Raw genomic sequence first — 20,766 nt, 5'->3', positions numbered from 1 at the left:
AACAAACAAATTTGTCCTCTTTATAAGGTTTGTATAGATAAGATTAAAATTTGTTAATGTAACAATTTGTGGGATAATCATTATTGAAGAGATGGGAATGTGATATTGATAATAGTGGTATCAGTTGTTAGTTCCTACACCAACTTGTAAACTGAATTTCCAGATAATGAGAGATTCCTGTGTACAGACTGTTTATTTTCGATGACAACGTATACACTCACCCCATACCACGTGGGCCATATTCACAAAACAAACAAAGACATACACCACAGTGCTTATGCTAATATGAGTTTGGAAATTACGCATGGGTTGAATATGGCAATAACCCCTGTGACAGTTCATTGAAGTAGTCACTGCAAGGACCATTAACGTTGATATGTGGGTAGGTAGACGGTGATGTCATGTTATGTCTATAAATATTATTTCAGTAGGTACGTGCTGGTGTGATTTTCTAATAACCGTTCCTGATATTCTATCTATCAGTTGAATTGCTAACTAGAGTTAGAATTTTATAATGCAATTTTAAAGTAAATGTAAATAATTACAAGTATTTCGATTATACAAATCGGTCCTAAGATACTATGCACGGACTATGTCCCTCTATTACTGTAGTAATTTTTTATACTTGTAATCACTTGCCCCCTGATGGGGTTGCAACTTACTCTGATCAAGTTGTTCAAGTGAATGTTATTGTAGAACTGTTTGTTAAACTTTATGAGGTTTTCTTATACGAATTGATCCCTACCTCTTAGAAGAAAACAACAGATAGATACCGCATTATAGCAAAATTAAAAACGTGGGTTGGTCCTTCCCTACATTTGCCTCTAGATAAATTCAAAAAGCGAAAGCATAAAATTGCCATAGTATACGTATACCTTCCTACCGAGATAAAACCGGGCGCCGAAGACGAGCGGAGCAACAAGTAAACAAAGTTACACCTACCTAGTGTTAGCTGGGGGTAATACTTCCCAGCCTTTATCGAATAAAACGTCAATATGTTTTACAAAAACTTCGTGAATTTATATATCTTACAATTTAACGCAAATTACAACCACTTTTCATGCGTACGCGACAGATATAAACTAGCGGTTGTCATCTTCATCTGTCAAAAATTCACACTGCTCCTTAGTGTTGTCAATACAAATATTAATGTTATTTAATGTTTTGCTAATTCAAAATCATCTACACCTCTAATTATAGATCACAACATGCACGACTTATTATAACAATGATATTCCACAGGTGAATAATAATAATCCTTCACTAGTTAAATATTATGTTCATTTACCTAATAACATCATAATATTTGACTAGAAACACTTTTTAAATGTTATTACATGTTTTTATGTTGTTATAATTACATGTGAATGTAGGTTTCATTGTGTCTAGACAGCCACCGCAGCCGTAGCCGAAGTACGTACCTACCTATTGTATTAGTACAAAAAAGCAGTAACCATCACTAAGGTCAGAGGGTTATCTTAGGGCGGATATAAATCTGGGATGAAGTATAAAAAAGTTAAGTACGGCAATAAAACAAAGTATACCGGTTCGGGTTAGCGCGGCGCTTATCACGTAAATCGGCGTTAAGACTAAGCTTTGAAAAATTAAGCTTCAAAATTTAACCGTGTGCTCAATTTTGACGACTGAGCAAGCGAAGGATTCTAAAATTGATTGATTAAAAAATTTGAATCCTGAGCGATAGCGAGGAAACCAAGAGAGCGCAAGGTAAAAATCTTTTCACTCGAGTGCAACACGTAACATTCCATCCCACCTCATCGAGGAAATCACTAAATGCAAATAAAGAAAATGGCGCGAACGTGACTAATTAAAAAGATGTATATACCTATTAATTTTTTGATCTACAAACTATAGTAAAAATTACTTAATTGAATCATTGTTTTATTGTTTACTAGCTTTCACCCGCGGTCCCAGCCCGCGGTTTCACCCGCGTCCCGTAGCCGGATGGTGACAAAAACTATCCTCAAACCTTCTCCCGGGTCTAAGTTACCTCCCCTCTAATTTTCAGCCAAATCGGTCAAGCCGTTTTCATGTTATGTCGTGATAACGGAAAGAGGGTTTCATTTTTATGTAATAAATACAATACGTATTTATTTCAAAATTCTTCTTACCTATCAAGATTGTCACAAATGGAGTATTGCACACTATGTTCTAATTTCAAATCACTTTGTCGCTCTAGAGATAAAAACGGCTTTTGCACTCAGATGTCGAAGTGCAAAACTACTCTTTCGAGATGGTGGGATGAAAATCACCTTTGAGTACCTAAACTTAAAGCGATGTTAGTATACGTATTACGTAAATTAACAAGTTATATAAAACAGTGGCATGAATGTGTCAATCTGAATTTGCAAGAACTGTATCAAATAGATAAAGTAGGACATATTTTTTTGCGAATGAAGGTTGGCGGTGTTGGGTGGCTGGGTCGGTCGGACACCGCGGCGCCGCGCCCGCGCCTTCGTGTTTATGTTTATCTTGTTTACACGCCAGCGGCTTTGCAATGCGCGCGCTAACACAATCGTTCAGATTTTTCAGAGCAGTCCCCTTCTTGTCGTTACCCTTTAATTTTCAGCCTTACCTAATATAATTTCCTTACGTAACACCCGCGTGGCGAGGATAATATGTGTCCCGCACAATTCTAGGAACATTGAATTCGAAAAACATAGTTACATGGAATTACTTAACCGTAATAGCAGTTAATTTTTCTTTGTAACAAAGGGCTAATCTATTCACTTATATGCCGGTCGGTGTAAGAGGGCAAACTAAAAATTATTTTTCTTACCTGCATATCTCGGAGGGCTGGTCTACTAGGACGTGGACGAGCTGGCCACATTTCTATACTACTTTTAAACTGTAATGATATTTTTAAAATTTTACAACAAATAGAATTAAGACGCTCTCTTTCGACGTTCAATTTCTATATTCCGCACCAAGCACCAACCGGAGTCCACGAACTAACGCTGCGAAATGATGTTTCAAAACTGACTGAATGAATGATATGAGTTAAACAGAGCGAGACCGAGTTGAACCGAGAATCGTTTTGGCAATATCATCACTCTTAGTATGGAGTGTAGATGTACGTAGACCCATTACCTTATAAAAAACGATTGAACCAATTTAATTTATACATATTTAGCGATGATTGAACCCTAAACGTAAATTAGAAAATTCTGTTAGGAGTTAATCACTCTGATCAACGAACAAGTCACACTTTTATTTTGACATATTTTCAATGTCCGTTCATATAAAAATATATCTCCGTATCTCTACCCTCTATTTAAATGTATTTGCCAGAAACACATTCTTAAAACCCGACGCAACGTGTCGGAAGCCGATGTGTACCGTGCAAATCAACAACACGGACAAACATATACATCATCATCAGATGATTGTGGTAGTGCTTGTGTATGCGATTGTTAGTGATGAGATTATCCTAAACGATGTTGTTGTTCCGCTTAGCCTTAATGTCAATAACCTTGTTTTGTATTTGGTCTAGACTCTAGTGTGAGTAAGCCTGTAACTGGAACCTTACGTTATCTAAATCGGTTAAGTTTGACGCCGAAGATCTATGTAATACTTGTGCAGTCTCTAATATTTCCTATAATTGACTGAGGTGACATGTGTTACTATTATCTCAATGCGGACTTTCTCAACAAACTTGATTGGCTTATCAACAATTGCATAAGATTTGTCTTCAACCTGCGGAAGTACGAGCATGTTTCTGAGTGCAGGACGCAATTGAAATGGGTGTCCATTCGTTAGAGAAGATCTTTGTTTGCATTGACGAGCCTTTACTCTTTATTTAACTCTCCTGCTCCCCCCTCGTATCTAATTCCTCATTTTCAGTACCGTTGTATCAGCCCGGAGCTGATTCAACATTCCAAAAATCTACGCTCTTCTCACGCCTTTCTTCTTCACTGTCCTACTCATACTTTTTTCACATTCAAGCTATTCTTCTGTGGAATGCACTACCTTTAGAAATCAGGAAGTCCACCAGCAAGCAATCTTTTAAAAATGCTGTGTGGAAGTAAAAAAAAAGAAGTCATTATAATAATTTATTATGTATGTATGTATTTATATATACATTTCTCTTTAGTGTGTGTATTTGCGTTAATGTTGATATAATTATTACATATTCAGTATTGAGATATTGTATTTTTGTCTTATTAACCAATGCACCATGTTGACTAGAAAAAATGTTTTGTAGCATAAAGTTTAAATAAATAAATAGTTCCCAAGAAAGTAACAGATGGCGTTGCCTATTACGTTAGTGAGCCTTAGAATAAAAAGAAAATCCCTCATTGGAAGACTGACTGTTAACGATTTTTTAAATTTTATTTGCTTCGCGTCGCGTGGCGTTTTGAAAATGTGGTTTCGTCTTTACACTGTCATTCATAGCTCATTCATTAATTCATTCGTCATATTTTGCTTACTTGCTAGTTTTAAAAAATGTGATAATATTAAACTATTTACTATATATAAAAAACAGGTTAAATAATATAATACAAGTATATAATTTTTATTGCGTTTGGTCTCGTTTAGCTTGTCCTCTAATTAGACTTTATGTCATAAAAACCATACTTTTTTGTCTATGGCAGCTTATGTCGTGCGTACGACTCGCTCGTTCGAGTCATCGAGTGCGAATCCAAAGCGAACTCATTCACAGTGTTGTGTGAGGTCTTTAGTTTTACCAAAAAGTGACTAACAAATGCTGGTTTTTATTACTAATCAGTGTTCGGAATAAATATTTATAACACATTCATTTCGGGTGCGTAGTGACATTGTTTTGCATGAGCAAGAGTTCATAAGAGTTGATCGACAACAAATTGACGCAGTGCTTGGTACACAGAGCTCATTTTCCAATTACACATTCAAGTAAATGCATCTTACATAGACAGCGTTTCAAGCATCAATCGAAATGTTGTGTTAGTATCCTTATAGAGACGTGTATTGTACTTATAATAACTGGGGAGTTGTATGTGATTTCAGCTCGTACAACACCCGAGCGCCTGCTGTGTCAGGTGGATGATTTCGCCATTGTAATATTTGCGATGTAAAATACATAAAGAGTGATTTCAATCCGAGTGCTGACTCCGTACATAAGTACCAGCACCATGGACGACGACGGAGATGATAAAGATGATACGAAGAGGTATGTACATAAATATGTGTGTAGGTATGTATACCATAATAGACATCAGCAAGTTCAATCGTAAATAAGGACCCTATTTTGTAATTTTTTTTCCAAACTTGTTTCTGTTGTGTCAAAATTTCACATCTGACTATTCTTACTTTCAAATTACCATGTTGTAGCCTAGACCAGTCTGCCTTGAGGAAAATGCATAATATACTTCTGTTTTAAACTTGCAGTTTCAGTTATTGTCCCATAAAACATTTTCAAATATAGCCACTTTAATCAGTATGTTGATAAGTTGATTCATACTGCCTCAAGTATTAATTGAACTCTCTCTCCTAGGAGGACTCGCAACTTAAGCGAGAAGAAGCGGAGAGACCAATTCAATATGCTGGTTAATGAGCTTAGTGCTATGGTTTCCACTAACAATAGGAAGATGGACAAATCAACTGTTCTCAAGTCCACTATATCATTTTTGAAGAATCATAATGGTAAGAATTAACATATTTTTTAATGTTTTTAAATGAATAAGAAAAGTAATAAAAATACTTAAGAGGTTTTGTAAAATCCTAAATTTGTATGTAATTGTTTCCCTCTTCAAATAATAATGTCAACATTGTTTCAGAAATTACTGTTAGATCAAGAGCTCATGATGTACAAGAAGATTGGAAACCGGCATTCTTGTCTAATGAAGAATTTACATATTTAGTGTTGGAAGCCCTTGAAGGTTTTGTAATGGTGTTCTCTGCTACTGGTCAAATTTACTATGTATCAGAAAGCATAACATCATTGCTGGGTCACAATCCTGTAAGTTCATAAGAACACTAATATCAATTTCTTTGTAGCCAAGATTGTACATAATGTATTGAAATAAAATTATTATATTTCAATATTTGCAGGCTGATGTGGTAAATAAAAGCATATTTGACTTAGCTTGTGAAGATGACCGGCCAAGCTTATACAATCTACTGCAGAATCCTCGGACAGCAACGGATCCAATGCACACCGTGGGTAAAGGTGAGCATCTATAGTCAATCTATTATAAATATTATCCATATATTTATATGTTACTATTCTATAACTAAATAATGAACTAAACTGACAAAACATAAATATGTACTGAAACTGTATTGCAAATTGATTTTTCATAATTTTGTACTCTTTGAATGTTGGATTATCAAATTTATGACATTGCTATGCTTGCTTGCGTTGATTATTAATTTAAAATATATCAACCATTCAATCATTAATTGTATATTTATTGCATAAACATTATGCGTTAAAATGAACTTTAAGCACGTGCAAAGTATTTTGTAAAGCCAAAGCAAAGGTGATTAAAAATTCAGCTGGCAGCGAAAAAAAGTGATACTACTTGTCAGTTCTGGTTATTTAATTAAAAAATACACTATATATTGCCTACTCTATAGCATTAAGCTTACTTTTAAGAAAAAGCGCTTTTGCTAAGACTTTTTATGCTGATAGAATAGAGAGTATTAAATTATATCTGTTGCATCTATGATCTTACTTTTTACACATACTCTTCAAATACAATGAATGAACAAAAGTCCTGTGCGTTTTGCTATGAATTTTAAAATTAATGTTTTTGCTGAGCGCTCTCCTTATGTTAAATTGAAGTCAAATTGATTCAAAACATCACCAATCCCAACCCTGCAACCCCAGAAACCTCTCATGCACAAAATACTGATATAATAAAGAAACATACTAATATAATAAAGACAGAAATTTTTTTGTTTGTTGGTTTGCACCCTTAAGCTCTGAAACTACTGCACCCATTGGAAAAGTTCTTTATCGATAGTACTTTACGGAAGCCACACTATCCATTTACCAGTCCCTGGTCTAGGGTCAGAATAATGAAATATTTAATAATAGTTTTAAATATCTTTACTAAAAGCATAAATACGAAAGTGGGTTTGTCTGTTTCTCATGTTTTCACTGCGAAGTGCCTGAGCATAAGAAGTACTCTCAGAACCATTTTCTAATTCAACATGTTCAAATAAGTATTAAGTACTGCTACTACCTACCAACACAATTGTATAGAGTTTTTCATAATTATGAATATAAGTACCTACTCTGAGCGTGTTATTGTGTTGCGTTTTTATTTGCAAGATAGCGAAATTGCATTGCGACTGAATTTCTGTGGGATTGTGTTTATCCAACTTGCGCTTTTGCCTGCGTTACTTAGTCATAATATTATATCGGGTGTGTCGTTCCTTCTTCTTCTTCCTCCTGCCCTGTTCCCAATTTTATTTTGGGCCCGCGCAATATCTCATCCTCTTCCAATTTTCCCTGTCTCTCGTCATACTGACACTCACTCCATTCCTATTCATGTCATCTTTCAAGCAATCCATCCATCTTTTCTTAGGTCTTCCTCTTCCTCTCCATCCAACTACATTCACACTTAGCACACACTTTGTTGCATACGTATCATCCCTCCTCAATACATGCCCATACCATTACAATCTTCTACTTCTCATCTTTTCTGTAATTGGTGATACTTTCAGACTTCGTCTAAAGTTAAAGTAATCATTCTTCACTTTATCCACTTTTGTAACACCACACATCCAACTCAGCATTCTCATTCCTGCTACATGCACTCTCTTCTCATCCTTCTTTTTCAATGCCCAATACTCCGAACCATGCAGGACGACAGGTCTTATTACGGATTTGTGAATTTTTCCCTTCACAACAATGTATTGCTGAGTAACCATTAGAAAAATTACCAACTAATCAGGATTAAATTTCACTCAATAAGCAAATCTCTTGAATGACAATGAACCAGAGCGCTTTGTACCTGATATATATTTATTTATATTCATTATGTGTTCATAGTACTATGTTTACAACAATCAATATATAAGAATTTATCGAAAATAAAGTGAGACGAATGTTGCAATCAATGTTTTATCTGTTTTAGATAACGAAATACGTTTCCAGTGTCATCTGAAAAGGGGATCATTGGATTTTAGAGATGAAACCACATATGAACTTGTACAATTTAACGGTCATTTTCGTAAGTTTATCATTATACAGTATTGGTTTAAACTGGCTCGTCCAGAATAAACTGAACGGCTATTTATTCCTTATTACGTACTTGATTCAAATAAGAAAAAATCTGTTTTCTTTTTTAGGAACTAACATGGAATCGCTTGATAATGATGACTTGCCAAATTATACAACAGACCATGAGTCCAGGTAAGAAAGTTTGATCAATCTAAAGGATATTTCTTTTTGTTTGTACGGTAATGGCCGTCAAACTACTGGCCCGATTGGAAACCTATCCCTGGGTGATCTAGGCTGTATTTTATTCGGATACTTAGCAGAATAGTCGATATTGGCATCGACGATCAATATCAATAAAGTTTGTGCTGTTTACGTGGACCAATAGAAACAATGTCAAAATCTGCAGTACTCGTTTGTTTATAAAAAAATAGGATATAAATGCTTAAAATTTACTTTGTAAGTGGAATTGTTTTCTTTCGTTACACAGGTTTTTTAAAATGTCTATGTTTGTCAGGTTACTGTTCGTATGTACGGGCCGCCTATACACTCCGCAACTGATACGAGACGTGTCACTAGTTGACTCGAGTCGCAGTGAGTTCACTTCGCGACATAGTCTAGAATGGAAATTCCTGTTTCTGGACCATCGTGCTCCGCCTATCATTGGCTACTTGCCATTCGAAGTACTCGGCACCTCGGGATACGATTACTACCACTTTGACGATTTAGAAAAAGTCGTAACGTGCCACGAAGCTTGTAAGTATATCTAGTTTCTTATTGTTTTCATTACCTGAATCGAATAAAATGATAAAACCTTAAGCTATCGACTTACAGTAGAAAATACCCATCATCTGCCTAGCCATTTATCACACTTACTTTGTTATGTTGGGGCCAGCCTCCAGTTTAACCGGATTTAGCTCAGAACTAGTGTTTTACTTGGAGCGACTGGCAATCTGACCGCCACAACTCAGTAACCCGGGAATATAAAAAATACCATTACTCTTGATATCCTTCTGTAGGTAGAGTAATTTTATTCTTATGTATAAGCTATATTACTGATAATTTTCATCAACATCCAAACTATAGTCTTTGCGTGAAAGAAAAACAAACATCCATTGATCTTTGCATACAAACTTTCGCGTTTATATAGTTCGGCCATTCAGAGAATGCGTTCCTGACACGTCGCGATTGAACTGACGACGTAACTTTGCAATGGCGTTGCAGTTACGATAAAAATATTTTTGCTGGTTGTTTACCGTTTTAACAATTGAGGAGCATTAAAACAACATTATTATATCAATAATCAATGAATGTTATAATTTTGTGCCAAACTGAGTGTCAAATAACTTGGTAAACAATATTTTTCTAAATCTATACTGCGCTATTACAAGGTTATGTCAGCGGTTTATATTTTGTAGTGCTGTGCTAAAAATAACAGGCAAGTATCGTAATCTGTTCTTATACAGTTATAATATAAAATAATACGTTTTGATTTTCTTTTTAAGAATTGGAAAATAATGGACTATAAGACTTAATTATAACGTTTATGAAATATAAAAATAAAACTATGACCAAACCGCATTTTTATACTTAGATTAAAAATGGTAACCCCAAATGGCGTTATGGGCCGCCATTTTGTGACGCTAAAACAGTCGTCCGTTGTCGTTTCGTGCGCATAGACCACGTTTTTCAAGTGTTTTCGATCTGTTTTTATTTGATTACCCGGCTTTTGTTAGACCGAGATATCAGGATTGATTCTGTTATTGATAATAATATAATTATACATGTAGGCGAAGATGATGATGAAGACACCACCTCCTCAAGCAAATCGGAGTCTGATTAATATTCTGTTCGCACATTCAATTCAATGTACTTGTAACAAAGAATAAATAAAACAATTTTATTATATGAATATTACCTTTTTTTGGTTTCCACTTAAATAACTAAAATATAAAACAAATGATTCCGCCAATTTAAAACGAAAATAATCTTAAAATAATGCGGCGGTTCATTTTGAAGGAACGGTAACGAACTCAGTGTTATGTTGTGCCCATCACTAGTCGTGACTAACTGATAGGTGTCAGGAACGCATTCTCTGAACGGCCGAAGTATAACACATTTTATTTTTTATTGTCCAGGAAGCCATACGTTAAAACTTAGAATAATATGATGAACTCCTTGTATTTCAGTGATGCAGAAAGGTGAATTAACATCGTGTTACTACCGATTCCTTACAAAAGGGCAGCAGTGGATATGGTTACAGACTCGGTTCTACATCACGTATCATCAATGGAATTCAAAACCGGAGTTTGTAGTTTGCACTCATCGAGTTGTAAGGTTAGTATTATTTGATATGGTCACTTTGGAATATTCTTATAGAAAAGAACATATATTATTCATTTTGTACATAATTTTAAGATCAAGAATTTAAGTCTCTTCAAAATTTGTGATAAAACTCACATTAAACTAACCTTTCAAAAAAAATTGTGAAAATCCCAAAACCTCGACCTTTGATCTCGTAGATCTTCGGAAGATTGCTTTGGACCAATGTGGACTTTTAATATTTTAATTACTTCAGTCGCTCCTTGTAAGCACTGGCACTCAGCTGCATCCGGTTACACTCCCAACATAGTTGTGAAAGTCTCGGGAGATTATGATGATACTAGATAGCTGCCAGCTAGTACACAATACCTGGACAGACAATAAATCCAACATACGTATTTGCACCTCACTGGATACAGTCTCGGAAATCAAGTACCTCGGAGTTTTGTTAGACGAAAATCTGAACTGGCACAAGCACATTGAGCTCTTATCCAAAAAAGCTAAAAAAATATGCCTATATTCAAAAAGTTAAGACATATTAAAGATCCAAGTATATTAAACATGATTTATTATTCACTGTGTCAGTCTATTATAAAGTATTGTCTATCGGTATGGGGAGGCTCCCACAAAACATCGGTTATCAAACTTGAAGGAGCACAGAGAGATGCACTCAAAGTACCCACACCGAGCCCTAGGTTGTATCCCACCGCTAATCTGCACAAAGAGCTTAAAGTCCTCACAATTCGTCAATAATATTATACTACGTAATCTCATATATGCACATAAAGTTCTTCTAAAAAGCAATCCCCCAGAAAAGAATTAATAGACGTAAAGACTTAAGCCTATTTTGACCAACAAATACCTAAATTTAAGGATAAGAGCATTTATTATTTTGACCAATTTTTAGTATAAATTTAACTTTAAGATAGTTTTAATTTCCAACGTAATAAATAAGACAATAAGCAGAAATATCCATAGACTACAAACAAATGTACTGTTACCTATAGCACAGGCGTTACCTAGTTTAAGTGACAGTGTTACTAACTTGTAATCACAAATGCTTGAACAATAATGGCCTTACTACAAAAACTTTAACCACTGTTTTACACTTGTCTAAAAAAAATGTGGCTCCAAAATGAACCATATGTCAACGTCATAATTTGACATTTTTTTAGACAAGCCTTAAACTGACGTTAAAAAGTTTTTGTGGTAAGACGGTAAACGTTTATTTATTTATAACTACTTCAAATGTCTAAATTGTGTGGGTTATAAAGCCCACTGCGATTTTTATGTCTCTCAAGTTACAACCATACATTAGTATCAGCTTTCCTCAATTTTGCCTGGCGAATAGTAGTTGCATCTCTTAAGGGTGAGTTGGCTTGATGAATTTTTGAACTTGTCCCTCAAAATTGCGTTAATGGCGACTGCAGCCTTACCCTTAGCCTAGCAGTTACTGACTGTGTGCAGGTACAATGTAACTCATTGTAATGTAACTGTGTGTGATTTTTCTGCGCAGTAAACTGGCTCGTTTGAAATCAGAGGAATATACTATACTGTGTTGTTATTTTAAAACTGCTCTATCTCCTAAAATAGTCATTTAAATCGAACAAAGTAAAAAATAGTTTCGTTGTCCTGAGATTGCTCGTTCAAACAAACAAACTCTTCAGCATTATAATATTAGTATAGATTACACGGCTGAAGAGTTTGTTTCTTTGAACGCGCTACTCTCAGGAACTACTGGTCCAATTTTTTAAATTCTTCCAGTGTTAGATAGCCCATTTATAATGGGTTAAACGGTGGTTGGTAATTTATTGTTGTTGAAGTGAGGGATTTAAAGTTGTCAGTTAGCCCGTTAACGATAAAAAAATGTAAGCATACGAAGTAGCGGGCGACTGCTATTACATATTACTATAAGTATGTGAAAATCATATGTGCCTTTGGACATCAAATCGTCTTTTTGTTAGTATTTTCCCATACATTATGCATACTTTGTAAGAACGACGTCATAAATATGAATTCTGATGCCTATTCACGGACTGCTTTTTGAACGACGTTGGTAGAAAGAGAGTTTAAGCCGGCTTTTCACTATGAGATGTAATATATATTACAGCACAGTGTGAAATGTATGACGAGCGATATTATATCTCAGGATATAATATATATCATATTACATCCCATAGTGAAAAACCGGCTTTATTGCTTGTAACGTCGACTTGTTCAACAAAAGTTTATTAAATCTGCACAATTAGGTCGACATACGATACATTGTCAAATAAAGCCAGCTTTTCACTATCGGGTATAATATATATTTACATCGGGTATAATTTATATTTACATATATATTACATCCTGAGATATAATATTTTATCGCTCGTCATACATTTCTCCCTGTGCTATAATATATCGGGTGTGTTGTTCACAATCACATTAAATTAAATGCGTTAATATACTGGTTAATATATGTCGATTAACACAAAGAAAAAAGAATAAACAAGTTTTTTTCAAACAAAGTAAATAGGATAAAAATGTGTACACCATATAAAAGTCAGTCATTACAAACAGCTAAAATTCTCCCTTGAAAACTGACAGCCGTCAACTGATCAAAACATTCGACACTCTTAACTTTATATCTGCTTTACACATGATGTTGTAAATTATGAAATGAAAACGAAAAATGACTCCTGTGGTTACACCACTGAATAGATTAGGTTATTTTTTTACAATTCGCCACAGAATATCATAAAGTATATGCGCTAGGATTTAATGTGATTGTGAACGACACACCCTGTATATTAATCCCAAACTATACATATTTTTCAAGATGTATGACGAGTGATAAAACATTATATCTCAGGTTGTAATACCTAGGTATATATTATATCCCATAGTGAAAAGCCGGCTTAAACGTAAAATAAACGAACTATGTAATTAAAATGAATGTTTTTCGTATTATCATTGATGATTTAACTCCAAGTCACATAATTGTGTGAATACTATAAGACTATATCATCTCCCGAGCCTTTTTCCAACTACATTGGGGCTGGTTTCCAGTCTCACCGGATGCAGATAACTACTAGTGTTTAACAAGGAGCGATTGCGCGTCTGACCTCATCAACCGAATTACCCGGGCAACCCAATACACCTTAGTACTAGTTGCCAGACTTATTAGCGTCTAACTTCCCTTAATGACGGCCAAAGATATTCGATTTTAGCCGGGACCTACAGTTTAACGTGCCCTCCGAAACATAGTCATTGGTGTCCAAGATACCTTAGAAAGTACATACAAACTTAGAAACGTTGCATTGGTATTTGCCTGACCTGGAATCGAACCCACACACTAATTGAGGGGTTGGTTCTTTACCTAGTAGGCCACCACGACATTATTTATTAATGGGAACTATATTTTTTGTCACCAAAATTTATATTTGTCATCAAGTTGTATCACCTAATAAATAGATCTATCGCCACGAAATATTTTCGTTCTCAGATAAACAAAGAGTGTTCCCAGGTATGAATTAGCAAATTATTGTTAATATAATGTGTAAAATATGAGATGGATTACCAATAAAATTGTAGTGCATTACATGAATATAAACTTCGTTCTTATAATAATAGTTTTATTACTTAAATAATAGCTTGGTGCTCAAAATGGTAGATCTGTCACCAAATAAATCGATTAATCGATCCCTGACTGCGACTCCTTTTTATTTGTTATTTTGTCACCAATACAGTAGTTACATTTTATTTCGTTCAGTTATTAAAATAATGTATTCGTTACCAATTTAATACATCAGTTTATAATTTTAATAAAAATATGTTCAAAGGGAAGAGGAAGGGAAGGGAGACAAATTGGCGCGCTTTCGGGCCTCAACGAATGGGTTGTAGGTTGGTTGTAGGTACGATCATACGATGCGGGGCGCGGGCAGTGAGATTTTTAACAATAAATATTGATTATTTTGACTTTGATTAATTGTTTTATTTACTATTCAGCTAGAAATTTAATTTAAATATATTTATACTACCTGTGGAAACTAAAGCCCTTGGGGGGAGGCACATGGCCAGTTAAGTAGTAGACTCTTTTGGTTGAAATGATGATGACGACCACCCTACATTTTTAGACCTTCATGAAATTTTCTAGTGATATAATATATGATTTATTGGTGATCTCTTTAAATTAGTTTGCTTAAATACTATTAGGACAAACCTATTATAATACATACAAAATCATTTATTTGGTACTTGACCCCATATCTCCATGATTTTCGGTAATTTATTGTGGAAATGATTTTATATTGTTTGGTGACTACATTTGGTGACAAATCTACTATTTTGAGGGCAAACCCTATTATTTAAGAAACACAAAATGAATTAAATTGGTGACAGCTTAAATCATACCCTTTATTAATACTATACTATTACTAATATACTATAAAACTATACTTATTTCCATTTATATAAGCTTGTACATTAGGCAGTCGCTTCTTGTAAAGCACTGGTACTCAGCTGAATCCGGTTAGACTGGAAGCCGACCCCAACATGATTGGGAAAAGGCTCGGAGGATGATGATAAGCTTGTACATTACGGTACACTTACACGGCATCTACTACTGCTAGATGTGAATGTAATTAAGCACATGTCTAAACAGGTGAAATATGTAAATATATATTTGCAAACAATAACCTTTCCCACCAGAGTGCAGTTAATAAGTGTGGGTGCTGATTGATCACTTTTAGAACAATAACATGCGTCAGTAATTCAATCCTGATATACGTATGTGTTTCATATAATTACTACCTGTGTGTTAAAAATCAAATAAAGCAGCACAATATCAAAAATCGCTGAATATCGTTACCTTCGTTTCGGTGAGTAGCGATCACTTTTATATCAATACTGAAATTTAAGTCGGTATTACGTATCACAAATTATATAAACATGTTTTCATGTTGTAGTTGACAAATAAAAATTTACTTATGATCGTTAATTCCACTTTGGTAATTCCATTTTTTTTGGATTGTTGTTATTTCTATAATTTATTAATTGGTTTATATTTAGTAAGTGAATAAAGGTGAACAGACGTGTGTATGGTTTATGCCACTCTCAATTATTTTGAAGGGAATAAAACTTTGATTTTATATTACATACTACTATAATCTATACTAATATTATAAAGCTGACGAGTTTGTTTGTTTGTTTGAACGCGCTAATCTCAGGAACTACTGGTCCGATTTGAAAAATTCAGTGTTAGATAGCCCATTTATCGAGGAAGGCTGTAGGCTACTTTTTATCCGGGTTCGTGCAGAGGTTTCCACGGGATGCGGGTGAAACCACTGGCAGAAGCTAAAATTTTAATAAAATTTTGTAATAAGTGCTTAAAGCTACTTAAAAAAAATCTAGATCAACGCCGCTAGTAGTTCCTATAACATCTTAAAATATATAACCTCCTCCCTGTGCGATATTGTTACGCATACAAATGCTTCTTCCTATGGTATGTTCGTTGCATTGTTGAGCTCCAATGTTTCTGTTGAATTCAACGAAGACCGACAAATGCTTGCCTCATTATCAGACAGGTCCACTCAAACTTGTGTGACATTTTCTTCAAAAGGTCATTTCAGACCCGATCCTGCATTGCTTATTCAGGCACTGAATGCCCAAATTGGCTTGTCTTAAACAATTTGTTCGCCAAATCTATACTGTTTTTGGCGAAAAAAAAAAATCTTGAACATATTTCTGAGAACCCTGTTAATTTCAAAACACGTTCTCGAGAAGTTTTTTTGATACAAAAAAAATGAAAACTTGCCATCAATCATCAGCATAGAGCATTTTGAGCAGGTGAAAATTTTATCAAATACGCACAGTTTTTCAAAAATGCTCTGATGTAACAGAAAAGTACATCCATTCTCCGAGCCTTTTTCGGAGGATGGATGTGTGATACATGATGATTTCATTGTAACAGAAAAGTACATTAATCATTAATTTAAACTGCATTACCAGTTTTCTGAAAATCACGTCAAAAACTTTTCAAAACGCCCACGAACTTTTTACCAGGAATTAGTCCAAAACAAGGTTAAAACAGTTTCTTAGAAATTCTACAAAATTCAAATTTAGAATATACTCTCACGCATACTTGGCTGACTTTTTGATGCTAGTAACATACTACAGCTATTTAAACCCTTTGAAATACACGTACAGTCCTTAAAACCAAGATCTCGCATAGGTGCCCTCTTTTTTGTAAAAGAGTTTATTTGCAAAATAAATGCCATTAAAAGTTAAAAACTCGTTGCGCATTTCCCTTGAAAATCATATTTTATACTAGCTGGCGACTTCGTCTGCGCAGGTTTAGTATTTCGAACAATATGTTTACAAATTGTAGCCTATGTGTTATTCTGATGTATAAGCTATATTATTGTAAAGTTTCATTAAAATCCATTCAGTAGTTTTTGCGTGAAAGAGTAACAAACATCCATACATCCATACATACAAACTTTCGCGTTTATAATATTAGTAGGATCACTTTGTACTTTTTCGAGTGCGATCTTCTAGTAAAAGAATATTACGCAATTTTGCGTACGTTTTTTTTTATGTTGCCTTAGTGGCTTAGAACTGGTGTCCGAGTTTATCGATCATAAGGTTAAGCAACGCTTGCCGCGATCAGTCTGTGAAACGGTGACAATCTTTAAATTATAAATTCCTCTTTACCAATTTTTATTTGTGTGCGGGCTTAGTAGGAGTACATATTACACATCAATAATATGGGCAATATCGCGGTACAAAAGTAAAACCGAGGATTTAATCTTGGAATGGAATCTTTTGATTGTGTGCAAGTACGTCGACGTCAAATAACGATATATGTAGGCCTGCGTATTTGTGCATACAAAGACATATGCAGAAAATAATATAATACCGTTCAAAGGTCCTCCTCCCGATGTAGTCTATTATCCTGTTGTATTCTATATTGAAATCGTTCTTCACGAACGCGTTTATAAATTGCGTCGAATCTGGCCTTTAATTGGTAAATGCTTGCGCTCGATGTGCATCACTCGACGAGACTCTCTGGGTCAGATCACACTTGCAAGTCACATAGAAATAACTTCTCTCCTCGTTACTTTGAATTATCGGTTATCATGAGGTGCGCTCGTTTGTAATTTTGATTCAAAGCATGGTGATGAACTAAATTAAAATGTATATGTATCGTTTTTGTTTCAGTTACGCGGATATTGCAAAGAGCATGAAGCAGGAAGGTGCCGAGGCGGACACCGTGAGTGAAGCGGAGGTAAATCGAGGAGTGATGAAGGAGGCTCCGTCTGATGACGCTATGGTGTCCATGTCACCCTCATACATGTCCGAGGCGAGCGATGCTTTCGGCAACTCTTCATATCAACCGCTGTCACAAGTTAGTGTAAGTTTATATTATAGCTTTAATCGAGCCAATCTATCTATATATATTATATATATATATATATATATATAAAAGAAAGTCGTGTTAGTTACACCACTTATAATTCAAGAACGGCTGAACCGATTGAGCTGAAAATTGGCAGGGAGGTAGTTTAGAGCCAGGAGAAGGACATAGAATAGTTTTTGTCACCATCCGCCTACGGGAAGCAGTTACCTCGGGACGCGGGTGAAACCGCGGGCGGAAAGCTAGTATTGCATAATTATCTGTTAAAAAAAGCTGTCGCGGTTGTCAAAAAATACATAAATCGACTTAAACTAAGTTATTATAGTAAATGTTTTAACCATCACAGTTCCTATTATACTTGCAAATAAACTGCAATGCACCTAATGAGCGATGGGTTTTAAAGTTTCTCTTGTATGTCAAAAAATAGCATTTTCTTACCGTAATTCAACCCTAATGCGATTGTTTGCCTTTACTTACAATTAAAAAAGGTATTATGTATAACAGAGACTTATATGTACATAGTTATGTACACAAAAAAATATGATAATAACACAGGTATTAACATTAAAAATAAAAAGCGTCATAAAATTCCTCCTCATCGCTATTGACTGCACTGGCAATACTTATCCTCTTTCCAAGGTCAACCAACAGTTTTGAAAGGTGCTTAGATAGAGCGTAGGTATTACCGACTTATCAGAATACTTAGGTACAGCTACTCTCTGCACCTACAGCTCTCTACTACTCATTTTGTGCAGTTCCTAAGTAGTAAGTAGCAGGACCGAAAGAAACATCATCCTCCGAGCCTTTTTCCCAAACTATGTTGGGGTCGGCTTCCAGTCTAACCGGATGTAGCTGAATACTAGTGCTTTACAAGGAGCGACTGCCCTGCCTGACCTCCTCAACCCAGTTACCCGGGCAACCCAATACCCCTTGGTTAGACTGGTGTCAGACTTACTGGCTTCTGACTACCCGTAACGACTGCCAAGGATGTTCTATGACAGCCGGGACCTACAGTTTAACGTGCCATCCGAAACACAGTCATTGGTGTCTAAGATATACTTAGAAAGTACATACAAACTTAGAAAAGTTGCATTGGTACTTGCCTGACCTGGAATCGAACCCGCGCCCTCATACTCGAGAGGTTGGTTCTTTGCCCACTAGGCCACCACGACTGTCAGGACCGAAAGAAACCCAGGAGAAAAATATTTATGGTCAGAATTTTATGGTTTGGAAACATTAGGAACTATTTAGCATTTATCACACTTATCCATGTAATTGTGTTCCTGTTTTTTTATCCCAAATCTGTATGTATATAAAAGAAAGTCGTGTTAGTTACTCATTTTATAACTCAAGAATGGCTGAACCGTTCAAGCTAAAAATTAGAGGGGAGATAGCTTAGACCCGGGAGAAGAATGTAGGATTTTTTCACCATCCGGCTTCGGGCAGCAGGTCTCTCGGGATGCGGGTGAAACCGCGGGCGGAAGCTAGTAAATAAATAATTTGACGACCCCGATGACGCAATGGCCACGTTGCCGGACAGCCAAACCTGAAGTTCTGGATTCGATTATTATCGGCACGGTCGACAGCTACGTGATGAGCATGTAGCATGCTATATTTATTTGCATACCATAATGTTACAATGATGTTACAAGGGGCTTAAAGCTAGGTACATATTATGGACCCTGTTAGGGCACAGCAAAAGAAGGCTATACGTAGCTACATATAGCTTATTAGTACAGAGCATAAAGCACAAATTAATTAATAACTTACCATGAGGCTAACTGACCGTGTGTGAAAAGGTGTCCGGATATTTATTATTGACTGGTACAGCCGGCTTCGGTGAAGTCAGCATCGGCCGGCAGTACAACGGGCACAGTTGCGACGGCTGGCACGGTGGCGACGGCCGGCGCGTCGTGGACCCGCGCCTCTCACGTCCGGTTCACCGGATCTGATACCGCCTCACTATCCGGCGACTCACGCTCTTCACAGAGAAATTCCATGCGAGAGGTAAGTAGAACGCCTAATTGACTATCTAATATGTTTCTTTATAGCTGCTTTTGTTAATTGTTGGCTGACCAAAATAAATATGTACATAAGAAACAATTAATATTGTTTTTGTTTTTTGTATTCTACAAGTTGGGACTTGGTTTTCATATGCTCGTTTTGTTTCGTCTATGTATTTACAAAACACCGATGAGCATGCGCGAGGTATCGAATGGCTAACTTCTAAGAAGCAATGTTATTTTTGAAGCGAACTGTGCAATGAGATGCAATTACCTTGCCATGGAGACCAAAATGACCAGCGGAGATGGCATAACGGAAAATCTCCTAAGAAAGTAGCGTGCCAAAATGCCGTTGTTCGGGGGACGGTTGACGGTTGACGGTTGGCTTATTGTTTCTCCGCTCATGTTTCCTTCCTCCATGTTGCAGACGCACAAGAGCAGTGACTCGGCCCCGGCGCCGCAGCACGGTATCGGCGCGCAGTACTTAGATCCGGCGCCGTACGTGGGCGCAGCGGGCGCTGTGGGCGCGGTGGGCGCCGTGGGCGTGCCCGGAGTACTGCCGCTCTCCATACCGCCGCTGCCCGTCATTGTGTCGCCCGACCAGGCGCAGATGCAGGTGAGCGTCGCTCTGTGCAACAACCTACATTATTATAATGTAATAGTATAACTGCGTTTGGGAAGGCATAGCAGAGGAATATAATCATACCCAAAGTACATTCATACTTATATTACACGAATACGACATGGACGTATGATGCGGCATTGAACGCGCTATGCGATCCCAAGCCTTGTCTAGAGAAGCTAATCGGTGACATTATCCTCTGTCATGTCGCCCCGATGTGCGTAAGCCTTTATATCTCCCACAATTATTATAA

At 36.1% G+C, this 20,766-nt stretch overlaps 2 protein-coding genes across 9 annotated transcripts in view; one reads left to right on the top strand and one right to left on the bottom strand.

Annotated features, from left to right (window-relative positions):
- The window catches only part of LOC124644955, a 29,824-nt gene extending 26,840 nt beyond the window's left edge, over nt 1-2,984 (bottom strand). For 2 of the 3 annotated variants that reach the window (XM_047184648.1, XM_047184649.1), the window contains exon 1: nt 2,798-2,984. In XM_047184648.1, coding sequence (XP_047040604.1) covers nt 2,798-2,848 — 51 coding nt within the window. In that variant the 5' untranslated portion in view covers nt 2,849-2,984. Of the gene's footprint in view, nt 1-942; nt 1,062-2,797 lie in introns of those variants that run through there. The other variant, XM_047184650.1, reaches the window with a different exon arrangement.
- Nucleotides 2,985-4,620: 1,636 nt separating this feature from the next.
- LOC124645441 (circadian locomoter output cycles protein kaput) overlaps nt 4,621-20,766 on the top strand; it is a 21,649-nt gene continuing 5,503 nt past the window's right edge. The window contains exons 1-12 of one of the 6 annotated variants that reach the window (XM_047185246.1): nt 4,621-4,783; nt 5,005-5,167; nt 5,492-5,640; nt 5,775-5,956; nt 6,049-6,166; nt 8,085-8,180; nt 8,299-8,362; nt 8,685-8,923; nt 10,357-10,504; nt 17,693-17,879; nt 19,719-19,895; nt 20,319-20,507. In XM_047185246.1, coding sequence (XP_047041202.1) covers nt 5,130-5,167; nt 5,492-5,640; nt 5,775-5,956; nt 6,049-6,166; nt 8,085-8,180; nt 8,299-8,362; nt 8,685-8,923; nt 10,357-10,504; nt 17,693-17,879; nt 19,719-19,895; nt 20,319-20,507 — 1,587 coding nt within the window. In that variant the 5' untranslated portion in view covers nt 4,621-4,783; nt 5,005-5,129. Of the gene's footprint in view, nt 4,784-4,821; nt 4,891-5,004; nt 5,168-5,491; nt 5,641-5,774; nt 5,957-6,048; nt 6,167-8,084; nt 8,181-8,298; nt 8,363-8,684; nt 8,924-10,356; nt 10,505-17,692; nt 17,886-19,718; nt 19,896-20,318; nt 20,508-20,766 lie in introns of those variants that run through there. The other 5 variants (XM_047185242.1, XM_047185247.1, XM_047185245.1 and 2 more) reach the window with 5 other exon arrangements.

This window comes from Helicoverpa zea, chromosome 31 (assembly GCF_022581195.2).
Source record: "Helicoverpa zea isolate HzStark_Cry1AcR chromosome 31, ilHelZeax1.1, whole genome shotgun sequence".
Classification (NCBI taxonomy): domain Eukaryota; kingdom Metazoa; phylum Arthropoda; class Insecta; order Lepidoptera; family Noctuidae; genus Helicoverpa; species Helicoverpa zea.
Note: the sequence above shows the minus strand (reverse complement) of the source record. Positions and strands in the feature narration are given on the sequence as shown.